The 17047-nt window shown below is 43.0% G+C and overlaps 2 protein-coding genes across 3 annotated transcripts in view; both read left to right on the top strand.

Annotated features, from left to right (window-relative positions):
* Positions 1 to 1474: 1474 nt before the first annotated feature.
* On the top strand, positions 1475 to 8162 carry APOH (apolipoprotein H). Of its 2 annotated transcripts, XM_050319261.1 has the most exons (8): positions 1475 to 1632; positions 2680 to 2856; positions 3259 to 3355; positions 4681 to 4757; positions 5320 to 5508; positions 6080 to 6259; positions 6748 to 6945; positions 7788 to 8162. In XM_050319261.1, exons 1-8 carry the CDS (start codon positions 1569 to 1571, stop codon positions 7856 to 7858), a joined length of 1053 nt encoding a protein of 350 aa, XP_050175218.1. In that variant the 5' UTR covers positions 1475 to 1568; the 3' UTR covers positions 7859 to 8162. The 2 variants fall into 2 exon arrangements, with proteins under 2 accessions (XP_050175218.1, XP_050175219.1); XM_050319262.1 differs by lacking the exon at positions 2680 to 2856 and having other exon boundaries at positions 1525 to 1632.
* A 4107-nt stretch (positions 8163 to 12269) lies between these two features.
* The window catches only part of CEP112 (centrosomal protein 112), a 150123-nt gene continuing 145345 nt past the window's right edge, over positions 12270 to 17047 (top strand). The window contains 4 exon segments of the mRNA XM_050319264.1: positions 12270 to 12402; positions 12804 to 13002; positions 13946 to 14136; positions 14807 to 14937. Coding sequence (XP_050175221.1) covers positions 12903 to 13002; positions 13946 to 14136; positions 14807 to 14937 — 422 coding nt within the window. The 5' untranslated portion in view covers positions 12270 to 12402; positions 12804 to 12902.

Below are 17047 nucleotides of genomic sequence, written 5' to 3'. Positions count from 1 at the left end.
CACACACACACAAAACGCATCGGGAAAATAACGCGCAGATAATTTAACCTTTTTCCCCCTCTTTTACAGAAAACCTGGGGAGTTCCCTCCTGTGGCAGAGCTCGTTGCGCCATCTGCTGCGGGCAGGGGGGAACCGCGAAGGGACAGCGCCAAAACGTCCCCAATTGTGCCCATTTCGTCCTTTTTTAAACACAGGAAGGGATGGAATCCACGCAGCAGGCAGATCTAGAGGAAGGATTAAAGCAGAGGCAATAAAGTTCATTACAGCACCGCAGCGTGTCTTCAAGGGAAAGGCTGCTTGTGAAAGAGAAGGGGAAGAAGCAGGATGTGACAAATGGAAGAATAATCAGATGTAAATACAGAAAACGAAGTCAATTTTTTTTCTGTTGATTTAGCACCGGTACTTTGCCCTTTGGCACTGCGTGTTTGGTAAATATTCTGAGCAGGACGCTCACAGCCTTTTCTTTCTGAGAAGAATAGCGTGTTCCCACTTGTTTAATGTTGTGGCTAAAATTTGTGCTTTAAATGCAAACAGAGAAATTTCATAAAACAAATATAAATAAACAAACTATCAAAGATCCCAGAGGTGAGTGCTTGACATAACCCAGCTTCTCCTAGAGCTTCAAATGTCCCTCACTCCCCCTCACAGGCTGTGAGTCAGCAGAGGAGGAGGATACTTAGATTAGAAACACCAAACTGTGGAACAATGATTACACAAATGTTATTTTGGTTGCACTTCAGATGCTCCTACAGTTAAAAATCTCCTAAACTGGGAGAACTGCAGTATCAGAACCTCAGCTGATACCTGTGGAGTTCTGACTCCACGACCCCAAATTGCAGCACCAAATCAAGGTTTAATACCACCCAAAAACATGACTTAAGTTTGACCCCCTTGTCACAAATCAGCATAATTTCATCCTTCCTGCAGTGCTGGCATTGGGCACTGTCTCTGCTGCTTTTGGTTATGTGGTTATTGGAAGACATTTATTGATGACAGGAATAGGATCAAACAGGCCCCTGAAGCCTCAAGTTGCAGGCCAGATCATCACCTGGTGTAAACTGGCATGAAGTTGGTACCTGCCAATGTCAATGCCACTCCAACACCGATCACTTTGCCTTAAAAATGTTTTGTTACAACTCTCAGGAGTCTTTGGTATACAGAAATATAGACACTCAGACGATAAACACGAGCTCCTTAGTGACAGCTCCGTTAATTAATCCAATATCACATTCCAAATATCCTCATCCTTTAAAAGATGCTGAGAAGACAATACTGTTCTTTTCCAGCACCACCAATCCCAACAGGAGATGCTCCCCAGAAAGACCCCGAGAGGAGCCGTTTGGAGCCCAGACCGCCGTGTGAATCCCTGCATTATTCACCAGCCCACCATGTGATGGTTGGTTCAGCCTCTATTACCAGCAGCACAAGGAACCTTTTTATCTTCTGTTTACTGGGATGGGAATAAACACAGAGAGTTAATATGTAACCACCCTTTTGTGGGTGCCTTGGGTTTTAAGGGGAGAAACCCCGGCCCGAGGGTCACTCGGGACGTCGGGGACTGGCGGCGATGAACCCCCTGGCGCTGCTCGTGGGCGTCGTGGCTCTGAGCCACGGGGCTCTGGCAGCGAAAGGTAAGTGTCTTCCACTTCCTAAGGGCAACCCCATCCTGCTAAGTGGGAATGAGGGGAAGCTGGAGAAAACAAGAGGATTTTTAAAGCTTTTAGATAATTCCGGTCAAGTGTTTTGATCAGGGATTTTCTCTGAAAGCGGTTTCTGCTCTTTTCCCTTTCCTTCCTCTGTCTCTCCCCATGGTGAGGTGAGTTGCTGTATACAAGAGAATAAAATTAAGGGAAACAGAAGAAGTACTAGATCGAAGTTGTGGGTCGCCTGCATTCCAGGGGGGCACTGCACCTGCCTGGAATTAACCTGTTCCATCCCTCCCACTCACCTCGCTCTCCCTTCCATCCAGCACAGCTCCTGCCTCACTTGTCTCCTCTTTCCCCCACACCAAGAGCTCTGGGCACTGTTTCATTTACCTCCTCCCTCTGTTTGCCATTCATTCCTCCAGCACAAGCTCTCTGTCCCTGTCCTCTCCCCACAATCCCAGCAGGAGCCTCTCTCCACGTCCTCTGCAGGAGCACAGGCTGCACCCTCCGTTCCTCCCTCGCTGCTCCCTCCTGTTCTCACCCTCTGGGTTTGTTCCCGCTGTCAACATGTTAGAGCTGTTTTGGAATCAGAGCTGTTTGATGTAACAGAGGGTTTGCCCCAGTGAACAGAAAATTTGGAGAAAACAGAGGAAAAGAAATTTAATTACAAGAAAAAAAATACCTGATTTTGGTTACAAAGGAAATACATTAATTTGCTTGTAAGCCCCTCTTACCCTCTTCTGTCCAAAGTAATTTGCCCTAATTGACTCATTTTGCAGACCACCTTCATAAGCCTATTTTGAAGGAGGAACAAATTTTAGTTAAAAAAGTGACACCAAATCAAACTGAGGGGCATTGATAGAGCTGCTAAGGGGAAGAAGAAGAACATATTTTTTTTTAATGACTAATAATTATGGCAGCCATCAGCTGCCTCACTAAGGCACGTACAGGACAGGATGATCCTATAACTGATGATGACACAGAAACCTGTGCTTCTCCCCGCTTTCTTGTCAAGTGTCTCCTTTCCTCCAGTGTGTCCCAGGCCTCCAGAAGTGCTGTTTGCCACCATTCATGAGGACAAAAAGGTGTATGAAGTGGGTGAGGAGGTGGAATACACCTGCAGGCCGGGGTTCATCCCCAACAACGGCCAGAGGAAGTACACCTGCCTGCCGACCGGCAAGTGGGCCTTCAACACCCTGCTGTGCCTCCGTGAGTAACCCCCCAAAATCCTGCTCCCCCCCTGCTGCTGGGCACTGCCCTGAGGAGGGGATTTCTGGGCCGTGTGAGCAATCACGTGTGTTCAAGCAGAAACACCTCCATCGCCGGTCGTTCTTCCCTTACGTGCTCATTTTCATCATCTCACCGCATCGGAGTTGTATTTCTCGGACAATCAAATGATAAAAAAAATAATCAGTCAAAAAAAGCTCCAGAATGACTATGTTTTGATAGAAACAGAACATCCAGACTTCTGAAATGCAGTGCATGGGAGCAGGGACATATGGAAGATACCAGGATGAAACCTTTACGATCAACTTGTTCCCATCATAATGAAATCATTATTTCATGCCTCATGAAATAATATTATCCTTTCTTTTTATCTTTAACGAACAGCAAAGAGATGTACCCCTCCTGGACTGTTGGAGAATGGAAAAATTGATTTTGTAGACCACCTGTATCAGAGTACTATAAATTTTTCATGTGATCCAGGGTAAGCATTCCCTTGCTCATGCTGTTAAATAAACAACCTATATCACATTATTACATTCCAGTATCACCCACTGCCATATTGCAAGGCAGAGAACTTGGAAAACTGCACATAAAAACTCATCTACACTTCAAAATTATAAAAATAAAGCCTATCTGGTGATCCTCTGTTCAGTCTTGGCTGTAACATCCTGGAGCCTTGCTACTCCGAAGCACAGTCTTACAAATATGGGAACTATCAAAACAGCAGAGATTTTATGCAAAGATTTATTCTGGACTGCTTCCCCCTGCTTTTTAAATCCTCTTATTACATCATGAGATGCAATCCTACAGCAGAGTGGATAATCTCCATCAAAGTTGTTGTGCTGTCTGGCTCTGGAGACTGGAAATTGTGTTTCTGTGCCTTTCCAAGCTCAATAAATGAAAACAAGAGGTTAATCCTAACTTGGTCCCTGCAGTAAATGCACTTTTACTCAAGGCTACTCACTAACTTTAGAAATGAGGATGCACTCAAAGAAAAATAGTTATGGTTAATGCAGGGAAATATTTGATAGTATTTCATTTTACTTGGGTAATTAATGACTAAACAGTGCTTACCTGGAAGGTGAGACATAGCCTGGAGTTCAGTGAAGTGTCAACAGTCTCAACTATCTCCTTCTTCTGCAGAACAGGAACAAGATAAGGAATAAATAAATTCAACTGTGACACCAAACGCAGCAATGGGACTTGATTTGATGTTGCTAATTATAATTGACTGATTTTCAGCTGTGTGATGTTAAAATGAGAGACACGTGAATATTTCTTTAAAGCTCAGAGTAAAGGCTAATAACGTAAGTGCAGAGGATGGGAGAGAAGCATTTAGTGTGCAGATGGAAACTGAAGTGAGTGTCTGGCATTAAAACACAATAATGTAACTTTAGTTCTTAAGAGTGCTCAGTTCTTTGCAATATTTGATCCTCATTGCCATAATGAGCTAGGAAGTCCTCCCAAGAAACGAAAACATTTACATTAGCAATCACAGATAAATGTTTGCTACTTACAAATATCCATAGTATTAATCAATCATAGACATTAATATATAAAACAATATAAGCAAAACATCTTGTTATATCCAGCCTTCTGCCTGGATCTTTGCAATACTTGAAAATTAACAGTTTATCATATTTGAATCTAAAATTCAGGAAGAGGTGGACTAGAGAAGGATTTCAGAGCTGGACTCTTAAATCTGTTTGTAAGAAATGTTACTTTTTCTTGCAGAGAACAACTTGATTTTTGTCCCTGTTCCTTAAGCTCTCTGATAACCAGGTCTTTTTTTTTTTTTTTTAACAGCTACAAACTCGTTGGGTCAAGATCAAGCCAGTGCATGGCAGATGGAAAGTGGACTGGAACTTTTCCACAGTGTCAACGTATGTGTTTCAATATTAAAGAACATTCTTATTCCAGAAAGATTCTTTTCCATCACTCAGAATAACATTTACTCTTATTCAGAGACCTTCCACAGTGCAGTGCGAAAAAATGGTTAGGAAAAATCCAGCAAAACCCTGTATGTTTGGTTTTAGGTCTGTGGATTTTAGAGAAATACAGTTTAAAGGTCTGTACAAAAGGCCAGGATCAGGGATGCTATTTACAGCTGGAGGTAAGATGTTTATCCACTCAAATTCCTCCTCCCCGTGTATAAAAAGAGGATATTGTCATGCCTTTGCACTGCTATACAGGGTTTTGCTGTCTAACCTGTCCTGCATAAAGACTTTACTGAAAGAGCAATAACATTGTCTGAGAAATACAGCACAAATCATGAATTCCACCCTCTCGGGCTCCCGAGACCTTTAATCTGAACTATTTGCTTTGTCAGCTCTGACTCCATGAAGGGCACTGTGGGTTCATTTAGTTACAAACACGTTGCTCCTCTGACTCCAGGAATAATCTGATCTCTAAGCTCTGATTTCCACGAATGCTGTGCTTTTGCAGCGGTGACTTGCCCACCTCCCCCCATCCCGGAATTTGGAGTCCTTTCTTACCGCCGCTCCAAGCCTGGGAACGTTTCTAATTTCCTGGACACCATCACGTTTGAGTGTGTCCCTCCCCTGGCCCTTTTTGGGAACGAGACAGCCACCTGCATGGCCAACGGGAACTGGAGCAGCATTCCAGAGTGCAAGGGTAAGGAGCACCTAAAAATACGCCCTGGAATTTTATACACAGAACTACAGGAACAACCTCAATATTTTATTTTTATCAGCAACTCCTGTTGCAGACGTACAGCGGAATTATTCTGCAAGTCAGGCTCGTGTGGTGTGAGGGGATTGCTCAGGCAACACGGGATTGCCAAAATATTTGCTGCAGGTATAAAGGTTATGTAAACAAACCCTGCTAAGCGTAGTTCCCAGTGGGGAATCCGAGCCTGGCCTCCAGCGTGCAGCCAGCATTTTATTCTAAGCTTGGATTTGTATAGGAAATAACCAACCTTACTCTTAGTCCTAAGAACTTTCAGTGGAACTATGCCATGTTTAAGTAGGGTTTTTTTGCTATAGCCACAGGTGTGTATTTAAAACAAGCAATGTTTATTTGTTTGCTGTGGTTTTGCTGTTCTTTTTTCTGAGCTGTGTTTTCCTGTGCAAGGGGCTGAAATGAACCACCATGGAAGTTTTATGTATTTTTCAGGTATATAATGTGTTTTTCAGACCTGAGGCATGGATAAAGTTCTGGTTCTGGTTTTGGTTTTGTCCCACAGTTGTCACCTGCCCCACTCCAATAGGGATAGAAAATGGATTCATAGAGTTTGCTGTCCGCAGGACGTACCACTACAATGAGAGTGTCAGCTTTGGCTGCCAGCCCACCTATGTGATGGAGGGATCCAAGCATTCCCGGTGTGAAAAGACTGGAAACTGGTCCACAAAGCCAATCTGTAGAGGTATGCACATACCACCTGTTAGAAACCACAGAAAACTGCATTTTCCTGTCAGACTCTGCCTGTTCATTACTGATCTGTGCAGGAGCTGCCCTCAAAGGGAAACCAAAAGCATAATTGAAAGGCCCTGATAATCTAAGACCAACATTGAACACTGTATGAATGGTATGATTATATGTATGAATGATGTATCTGAAGTGACTTCAAAAATCAGCCACATAACTATTTTTTGCCTGAGTATTTCCTCTCCTCTTCCTATTTAATATCATCAGAAATTTTCCTGAGGCTGGATTTCCACTGGAAACTTTTGACCCTCTGCTTAGGGGTCTCAGTTTCTTCAGCATTGTAATACCAGCAGAAGTTCTCTCTCTATACATGGGGGACACATTGTTTTTCATTCCAAAATGGCACTTGTACAGGAGTCTGATGGAATCTGCTCTACCCCTTTCTCAAATCCTCACATCTTCCTTATAACTGGGGTTTTTTTACAGCACCATGCAAGATACCAGTTAAGAAAGCTGTAGTGTTATACAATGGTGAGAAGAAGAGGGTTCAGAACGACCTCAAGGAGGGCATCCTGCACGGTGAAACTGTGTCCTTCTTCTGCAAGAACAAGGAAAAATCCTGTGCCTACACTGTGGACGTGGCGTGTGTGGATGGCAACTTCACCCTCCCCGCCTGCTTCAAAGGTAGGACCGAGGCTGATCCCAAGCCAGCTTCTGGGTCTTTGGAATTCTTGGAATTACAAGTGCTTTAAAGTGGGGGGCAGTGTCACAGCTCATCTTCAAGCCCTCTTTGAGTGGCTAATTCATCTGCCTTGGACTGGAGTTATTGGGTGTTTTGGAGCAGGAAATAATGCACAGAAGTTTCTTTTGGATACCTCAAGCCCTGCTTTAATTCCTCTCCCATTCTAGAAGGTGCTATCTAAAGGTGCTCTGGCCCAAAGAAAAGGCCATATGTAAAAGTATTCTGGGATTTCAGGAATCTTTGGATCAGCACCTCCTCTAGGGGTAAAGAGCCTGAGCACTGCTGCAGCCCTGAGGACCTGGTATATTCCCTCCCATTCTGGTGAATTATTCCCACCTTATGCTGATCAGAAACACACTTTGGACCAAGAGTGATAAAAAGCAGGTGATAGCTGTGGTGAGGAATTGATGCTGAAGGAACTGCTTCACAGGGCCAAACAGGCTTTTAGAAGAAATAAACAGCCAACACTGATGTTTGTTAGAAGAGGGAATGTTTTGCATTTGTTTTCTCAACATTCCTTGCACAGAATTTTCCTTGTAAGTTTTATTTTCATTTTTAAGTGGAGGAAAAGCACAGATTATGCACCACAAAAACATCTTTCCTCACATTTGGCTTGGCTTCTGATGCACGTAGCTTAGCTTTCATTGAAACAGAAACAAAATCAGTGTGTTTCTTCAAGATGTTTTCCTGTGATGCAGAGAGTGACCTCTCACCCCACAGGGTCCGTGAGACGTTGTTTTCAGGCGCGTTTCAAGAATTTAACCCAAATTCTTGTTTCCAACAGAGCGTGGCTTTTTCTCAACTCTTGTGAAGAAGGACCCATCAGACATGAAACCATGTGAAGATGAAGCATGAATGAAATACATAATACAGTACTAAATTTCTGCCTTACTGAGACAGAACATTTCACATACCAGAGGAAAAGTGTAAACTTCCAGGTGAACTCCAGACTCTGGGAATGCAGCCTCAGCCTTTTCCCTCCCACAATCCCCACCAGCCTCTTCCACAAGCTATGACACATTATTTGAGCCATTAACCTCCGTTCTCTGCCTTCTTCCAAATCCCTGCAATGCTGCTTCTCTTTGATATTTCCCAAATTATGCAACTGTAAATGACTTCCTCAATAGCGGTCGCTTTACAATAAAGTGATTTTCAGCCACTAGTGTGCTCTTATTTGGTATTACCTCATCATCAATCAAATCCTTTAGCTCTGGACTGATTTACACTGAAAGGCCTTAATCATGGGTAATTAGCTGGGTTCTGATTCCATTAACACTCCCCTGTGACAGGGAGTGGACCTTTAATTATGGATAGACAGAGGGTCATCAGCCTGGGATCTTCCAGAATTTACGTTAAGTAGAAAGACTGAGATTTCCAAATTACTTTAGAAGCCAAATATCCAGCCACGATTTAAATGTCAATAACATCACATAAAGTATTTTTTTATATTAAAAAAATTAATTAAAAGTTACTAGGACGGTTTCGGGTTTTGAGATTCTGACTTCACCTGAAACTGTTGTTTTAAACAACTGTTAATTTTTACCACTGTTTCAATATTACACAATGTAACTGCTTCTTTTTTTTTTTTTTTTTTTTAAGAGAACTGCACACCATTGAGCAACAGCACTGAGCTCTGGTCTTTAAGTAGCTTTGAAGCGAATTGTGCTTTTAATTTGATTTATGATACAGGCAGCTCACTGGTATGATCCAGTCCGGCAAGTTTTGTGCTTATGTGTGTATTTCCATTCAGAAAAAAAGTAATTATGATTTCAACATACTAGAAAGTGATAGAGAAATACCTGTTGTGCACGTATAGTGAATTGTAGTGAGTCATATATGTAGTTCCCTCTGCAGTACAAAAGCCTTTTCTCTGATTAAAAGCATAAGGAAGTTACACAGCATGCAAGCTACTGTAGAACTTTTAAAAGGACCATTTAACATTAAGATCAAACTACTTTTAAGATGCTACAGCTGCCATTAAACAACTCTGAACATACTCTAATTATCTTTTTTTTTTTTGAAGGCTGCATATGAATATTTTAATAGTATGACTGATATAATTTGTCCTTATGCTTCCTACTGTTAAGGAGAGATTGAGGCAGCTATTATTAAGTATTTAATACTTTGTACCCATCAGCAATTTAATTTTCTAATGTAGAGACAGACAAATTCATGCTGGCAGCTGGAGTGGGTATTTCATCGGTACAACGTGTGCTGTGTTTCGGTTCCCAACATGTCAAAGTGGGATCCTCAAATGACATTTGACTACAGGCCAAGATAGCCATAATTTCTTCTAACCCATCCATGGAGCAGCTGGCAGGAACCAACCAGTTTGGAAATGTAGTTAAAATGTCGTGTGGATCCCTCTCTGGGATCAGGACGTCCAGGACGTCGCTGAGACACCAAACACAGTTTAATATTAACTTGTGTTTCCCGGCAAACCCCGTGAGGTTGGTGGAAGTACAGGTAACATTCCCTGCCACCAGAAGGCTGCTTGGCCCCAAAATGACTCGTATTTTGCACGAAAACAGTTGCCTCAAGAAAACTGAGATTTTTTTTCTAAGCAAATTTCCCCAGTTCTACTTTCCCATGCAGCAGGATAATGACTGAGCTCGTCAGCTGGCCCTGCTCCCTCACTGGATATGCAGTGCTGGAACACTTGAAAGGATCACCCTTAGGAGCCAATGTTCACATGCTGAATTTATTATCCAGTCTCCTGAAGCAAGAAGAGGGAGGAAAAAAAAAAAAAAAATCTGTGACCCGTTAACTCTTTGAAGTAGTGAGGTGTTTGTGAATCACAACTTTTCAGACATGAAAGATTTGCTCAGAAGGTCTGAAAAATAATGTCTTGCAACTCCAAGTGTTCCAGAGGCTTGTAGGAGGCAGTGAAACCTGCCTTTTTCTTTTTTATTTTCCCCCTCTTTTTTTTTTTGAGATGTTTGAAAGAATGCCTTAAGCTGTGTTCATGTTACTTGTGGCAACCTGCTGAGACAGTTACAGAGATAAGAGAACATGCTAAAATGAGGTGAATAAAAAAGTACTGAAATGTGTTTTACTTAAATGATCATATTTTTACAATTCAAATTGGGAGTATTCTGTATTCTGGCTGGCATATGTCTGTGTTCTGTAACAGTGTATCCATAGTGATTTCCTCAGGAGGGTCAGTGCACATCAGTGCTCCTCATGTCCAGGCTGCAGCTTTGGCTGGAGATAAGACCTCAGTAACTTCTTCAATCTTTTATTTTTCTTTCATTTTTTTGGACAGAAGTTATGCAGTTATCAAATCACTGCAGGTAGGATTCAGCCTCTCTGGCCACCCTGCTCTGCCTTGGTAAGCAGACCCAGAAACTGGAGCTATTCCTTCAGGAAATTTCTCTTTTTCACCATATTCCAGCAAATTCAGGTTTTCTAAGTACTTTGTGATGAGAATGACAGGGACATACCCAAATCTGAGGGCAAATGTACAGAAAAAAATCAATGAATAACAACAAAAAGGGTGGCTTAGAAATTCCATCCCTTTTCAAGGGTGAAAACCAGATTTGCAAAGCTGGACAGAAATGCAAACCTCTCCCTGGATACCTGACCAACATGCTGATGTCCTGCCCTTGGAAAACCTGCCTGGAGAGAGTCACTTCTTCAGTCCATTCAGCCTCTCATTTTCTAGCAACTAATAAAACTCTCCTCTGTCTCCTGTGATGTGGACAAATTGATTTTATATTGACTACAAAATTCCCTGACAAATCTGGTTATCTGAAGTGATGATTCAGAGGGGAAAAATTGGGCAAGTTCAGCCACCTGGTAGTCTGCAAGAACCTATCACGGTTTTAAACCAGATGAAAAGCAGTCCCATCTTCCACGTTATATTAAATGACACATATTTTAAATTTGGAATTTAAAGCTAATAGATCATCTTTGTAACCTACCCATGAGATTCAACCACGGATGAAATATTCCATCACTGATTTTTTGCACTGCTGCCATTCCAAATGTGGGTTTAAGGCAACCTGAGCAGGCACCGGTGTAGCTGTCAGAGCTATCACCCAACGAGCGGAATCACTTCTGCTGAAGATTAGCTGAGGAATCAAAGAAAACAGCCAATTTTCTACCCTGCATTTAAGGATTTCTTGTTTGATGTGAACGTGCATGTGAATCAAGCTTAGGAGAGCTGAAGAGTTTGTTCGTTCGAGATAAAAGCGCTTTAGGCGCTACACACGCAGTAAGGCCCGTGACAGATTGTTGGGGAAGGAGAAATAAATGAATCAGCCAGAGGTTTTATTTGGGATTGCACACACAATCGTTGACTGAAGAAGAGACTGAAGAGCTCGAAGGCCTGGGAGATTTCTCTAATTCTTTGGGGTTCTTTCTCTCTTCTTTTGGATCTTTCCTTTCGGTTTTCTCAGCGTGGCTGCAGAAGAAGTGTAAGCCACGGGTTTGGGGGTAGAAATGTTACAGAATCACAGAACATCCTGAGCTGGAAAGGACCCCCCAAGGATCATCCAAGTCCATCTCCTGGCCCTGCACGGGACCATCCCAAGGGTCCCACCATGTCCCCGAGAGTTTCCAAACCCTCCTGGAGCTCTGGCAGCCTTGGGGCCGTGCCCACTGCCCTGGGGAGCCTGTTCAGTGCCCGACCACCCTCTGGGGGAAGAACCTTTCCCTGAGCTCCACCCTGACCGTGCCCTGGCACAGCTGCTGTCAGCGCTCGCAGGGGGGATCGGTGCCCGATCGCTTAACGAGCTCGGGCTGCGACCGCGTCCCCGCCGCGCATCCCCAGCACCTCCCACGCACTCTTATTAAGCCCAGGCCGTTCTTCCCCCGGGCGCTTTTTGGGTATCAGCAGCTTCCCTAGCCCAGTCCCTGTCTCGGGTGGGGCTCCAGGCCGGGCTGTCCCGGCCGTGTCACCCGCGGAAACGGAAACGCGCGGGGCCCGCGGGGCCGCCGGGAGCGGGGCCGGTTTGAACGTTCGGCCGCCGGCTCAGCCCGGCCCTGCCTGCCCCGAGCGGGGCCGGGACCCGCCGCCTCGGCACGGCCCTGCCTGCCCCGTCCGGGGGGCCCGGCCCGGCCCTGCCCTGCCCTCCCGAGGTAAAGGGGCAGCGGCCGGGGAGGTGCCCGGGGGAGGGTCGGGGCAGGGATGGGGGGATGAAGGGATGAAGGGCCGGGTCTGTGCGCAGGGGAGGGAGCGGCGGGCACGGGGGCGTGCGGGTTGCGGGCGGAATGCACAAAAAAACGGTCCCCGCTCCAGCTGGGAAATGACCCTCGGTTGGTCAGACCCGGCGCTGGTAACACCGAGGTTATGGGGTCAATCCCCCTATATTCGCTTAAGAGTGATTCACTTAAGGCGCGATGATCCCTTTGGGTCCCTGCCAGCCCCGAGCATCCATCCCGTGGTTCTGTGACAGGTTGGTGATGAGCGCTTGTCCCTGCAGCGACGCTTCCTTGAAAACCAGCCCTGATAACGTTTCTGGTTCTGCCGCTTTTAACTGTATCTCTACTTACTTCTGGTTTCCACTTTTTCTACTTGTTTCTCCTTTATCCCACCCCTCTGCATTAAAAAAAACCCCAAACCTCTCTAATTCTAAGGAATAACAGGTTAGGAACGCGGCACCGCACAAACGCCTCGAGGTGCGCTGTACAAATTGGGTGCAATGAATACACTTGGCGTGTGGTTGGACGTTCGGTTTCGAATCCAAACAAGCACATTCTTGTGAACCGCCGCGTGTATCTGCTATTTGCAAACAATCCCTCTCAGTTTGGTGTTTATTTGAGCGTAATAAAACATCTCGTTTTGTTTGCTGCGCAGTTCCAAGCATGTCTCTGCGGGGCCCGGGATGAGGAGAGCCTGATGTAAAGTGAATATTTGGGCCTTTTTCTACTCCAACGCGGTGGATGGTCTTGCAAAATGAGCAGCGAAGACGAAATCTCTGAAAAACTGGATGCAGAATTGGATCGCTATATTGTGGCTATGAAGCCTTACATTCTAAAGCAACAGGATAAATACGGTAAAAATGGGCATTTAAAGGTTAATAACAGAATTCTAAGTGACTGACAACTATTATTTTGTATCTATGTACTTGTATCAGTTTAGCCAGAAACTTTATGTCTGTTGTGGTGTGGTTTTGACATATGGTTCACCCGACTTCTACAGGTGGATTTTTTTAGATACCTTCTGCAATTGTTTGAATTTATCTGTCTTGTCCCCAGGTGAATATGCTTTTTGCATAAACACATTAGCATTTCTTTTTAAAAGCATAATACAGTAGAAATGACAAGCTTCTTAGAGGCATTGGTTTTGAGATGGCCCTTACAAATTACAAATATTTTCTTGTTATAAAAGTGTTAAAATGCGGTTAGGAACGTGTAATAATAGGGACATCAGTTAGTAAATGATGTTTTATAAACTTGTTTTTTTTACAACAAACTGGTTATTATTAAAGGCACATACTCTACAAATCAAGACCTTTCTGTGTGAACATTTAAGCAAGTGAGTAATTTCATTATCTGGTAGCAGAACTTCTGTAAATACAGATTTATTTTTTAATGAATGAAGATTTATTGTGTATTTTAAGTATTAATGCTCATGCAGGCTGTAAGTCGCAGTTAATGGCAGCTCTTGCAGTGACTGCAGAATTCCTGGTGATTTATATGTTCTGTCCTTATTACGGCTTGATTCCCAAACATGCAATTCCTGGAAGTGATGTAAGGTTCTGGGGACCATGAATTTATAGGAACTGCTTCTTGAATATGTAAATTTGAACTATTGTGAAAGACTTGTTTTTATAACCGCTTTTATTTGTTTTGGTCATTTGGGTTTGTTTGTTTTGCTTTAAACTTTTGGGTAGAAGGGAGACACCCATGAAACTGATGACCAGTGATGTTCTGTTTTTTCAGTGTGTCTGATTTGCTCTGAAAATGTGTAGTGAGGAGGTATATCTGTGTTTTCAGAACGAGAACTATGTGCACTGTGGATTAAAAAACTCTGCAGACCCTCAGGAGCAGGGGTGGGAGTAGAGGGAAGGAAGAATCGGAACTTGTATGCGAAACTTCTGCTCCACATGCTGAAGCGAGGAGTCCTGGAGGGACCTTTTACACAAAAACCAGAGAAAGGATTGCTGAAAAGTTTACCTTCCTACCTGGTGAGTGTGAGACAAACTCACTTAAATATATCCTCAAAATATATTGGCCTCTTTTTGATTTGCCACGAAATGTGAAAAATGATGTTGGGAAAATCTGTTAATGGGCAAAACCTCCCATGAAACCTCTGTCTTCTTCAAAATTCAGATTAGAAGGCTTATAAAAATCAGTGTTCTTGAAGAAACAGGTAATTTTCTTCATGTTCTTTGGAAAGATGTAATAAAAAGCCCTTGAGCCTTTCTTTTGTCTTAAACAGTAGTTTTGTGAGAGGAAGAATGTGCTAGAAGGTGGTGACTTCAGTAATCAGAGGTGATTAGAGCACTCTGTGTTTCTGTGAGAGATGACTATTCACACAGACGTTGTTAAGCTTGTTAAGTTCGTTTTCTGAAAACTTGAATATACTGTGTCAATGCTTGGCATTAGCTTTAGGGGGGGTAACAGTCCTAATTTATACTAAAACTACCTATACTGAAAGAAGCAAAGTACTGGAAAACATTTACATCACTGCCTGTTGTATGAATTTCCATGAGTTGAGAATGTGGCATCTGCCACTGAGTTCTTTGGAAAATGGATGTTTTTACTGCAGGTATTCCTATAAGGAACAACTTTAACTATGTAAAGAGTGTCTTGGTGTAATATATTTTGTTGATTTGGCTTTTATTCTCATTATAGGCAACTTCCATTGAAGAACTAAATTCAGCAGGACTTCTGAGCAATAGCTCAGGCTCTTTGCCTGAGTGGGTGCTGAGAGAACTAGAGAACAGTGGAGCTAAAGAGGAATCCTCTTTATCAACAACACAGGAGTAAGATTTCTGTATTTGCTTTGTTCAGTAGTTGAGATTAAGAGATGTCTGATTTGGCAAGCTCTGGATGTTTCAGTTTGTGTGAGTTTTTATGCTCCCTGTTGGACTCATCATCAGTGTCTGTACTTGATAAACAAACTCTGGTAATTGCTTCAATGTAATGAAAACTTCTAGACTTTTCTATTCCTACTTTTCTCCATTATGTCTCCTTCTCTGGCTTTCATCCTCTGTGTTCCTCCAAACTCCATCCTCTTTCCCTTCCTCTTGCTCTCCTCCTCTTCAGTTACAGACACTTAACTTGGAAAATCTCCATTTGTAGTCTGGGGCCATAGTGCTGAAAGGAGCTGTTGCATTCAATAGTTTTTAATGGTTGTATTTTCTATGGAGACTAGAAATCTAAACAAGCACAGAGATGGTGGATTTAAGGGTTGTTCTGTGATTGTTGCTCACAGTTTTTTTAGAGGAAACATAATAATGGCTTCCTGTAGATAAACCAGATTTGCTGTTCTGTGACAAAGGAGGAGAAGTTACATGAGCACAGAGAGATTTGATTTATCTTTTTGTGACTGTGTTAGCTCATACCGATCACCTATTTGTTTTGTGTTTCGTCAGGACTTCTTTATGAACTAGCAAGATTCCTTTATATTTCCCTTAAGCATAATAAATCTTGGATTCCAAGAAGGTCAGACTGGCCCAGCTGTACTGGTTAAAATTTAGGAGGCTAAAAATCAGAGCTGCTGCCTGGGGGATACTCTGCTGTGTTTTTGAGTGGGAAGGATTGTTTGCTCCATCCAACCTCTCTCTGAGTTTGATTTAATATGTTTTGGTCCATATTATGCTGCCTACTAGAAATACATGAGTTTTTTGGTGACTGGCACCACCTGTGCTCAAATCCTGCATGTTTATCATTAGGATAACTTCAGAAATTCAGCACTGCTCCTTTGCAGCTCTACAGCTGAATCCTGAACATCTGTAGCTGCACCTTGTTATGGCAATCCATTGACTCTGTGCAGGTTTGCAGGAGCTCCTGAGCTTCAGGTGCATCCTTAGTTCCAGTCAGCTGGGAACAGAGCTGGTCCCAGAGCAGGGCAAGGGGTGAAATGTGTCAGGTTATTAAGGCTTGTTCTCCTCTTGGCTTGGAAAAATGTCCCTGCAGTACTGAAGGAGTGCCCAGCTGGTCAGTTGGACACTGTTGGAAATCTTCAGCTCTATTCTGCTCTGTTTTATGGGAATCTTTGGGTAAAACTGAAGTCTCCTGTTTTTAAGTGCTTTCTGGATTTTCTTTGCAGCACAGCTTTGTGCTGATTATCAAGATCTATATTTCTGGTTTTTTTTGTTTTTTTAATGTGACTGCATTTCAGTCAAGGATGATTTGTGAGCTGGTTTGGAAGCTGAGTTAATGTTTAACCTCTCTGAAATCCTTGGTGAAGGAAGCACTCAGACATAGGCTGTGACTATTATTCAAGGCTCAGTAGGTGCTGTGCAGGAGAAAGTGAGTGTTTGCTTCTATATGAAGCTCCTGTTTACATCATGTTACAAATACATGTGCAGGTTTTGTTTCAGAAGTTTAATGCTTTTTTAATGTGTTCACTTACATTTTTCATAAGTGACCATCATTAGCTGTTCTTTTGTAGGCACACTGATGTTTATGCTGTATATCATATTTTTTTGATCATGTTTGATTTTTTTCAGCTGTGATTTGGATAGATGACAGACACTCTGCAAGTTAAATCATGTTGAAATTGAGTTATCATGAAACTTATCATCTTCTGCTTCCAGTAACTGTGTAATTCTAATAATCACTTAAAAGGTTGCTCTTAAGTCTGATGTATCTCCTCTTCCTGAGGACTAAGGGCTCTTCTGGTAGCTCTGATAGGAGCCTGTGGTTTTGATAACAGCCTTGTGGTTTAAGAAACAGAGGCAGAGAATGGAAAACTGCCAGCTGAGTTATCATATTGCTACTTTGGGCTTGGTGATTCAGAGGGTTGTTGGGAAGAGATGTCCAGGTACCCTCAATCAGAAAAAATTGGATCTGACCTTATGAAAACAAGTAATGTACCATGCTGTAGAAATGGTTTTTGAGACCATGGCTGAACTTGTGCTATGCCAA

Source organism: Myiozetetes cayanensis, unplaced genomic scaffold, assembly GCF_022539395.1.
Source record: "Myiozetetes cayanensis isolate MyiCay16 unplaced genomic scaffold, myiCay2020 scf22, whole genome shotgun sequence".
NCBI lineage: Eukaryota > Metazoa > Chordata > Aves > Passeriformes > Tyrannidae > Myiozetetes > Myiozetetes cayanensis.
The sequence above is the reverse complement of the archived record's forward strand: the minus strand, read 5'-3'. Positions and strand labels throughout refer to the sequence as shown.

What these genes read in the sequence shown, in the direction of transcription:
- APOH (XM_050319261.1), top strand. Translation starts at nt 1,569, where the DNA reads ATGAACCCCCTGGCGCTGCTCGTGGGCGTCGTGGCTCTGAGCCACGGG. An exon ending in AACTTTTCCACAGTGTCAAC is followed by an intron (nt 4,758 to 5,319) that starts GTATGTGTTTCA and finishes GTGCTTTTGCAG; the next exon opens with CGGTGACTTGCCCACCTCCC. An exon ending in CCTCCCCGCCTGCTTCAAAG is followed by an intron (nt 6,946 to 7,787) that starts GTAGGACCGAGG and finishes TGTTTCCAACAG; the next exon opens with AGCGTGGCTTTTTCTCAACT.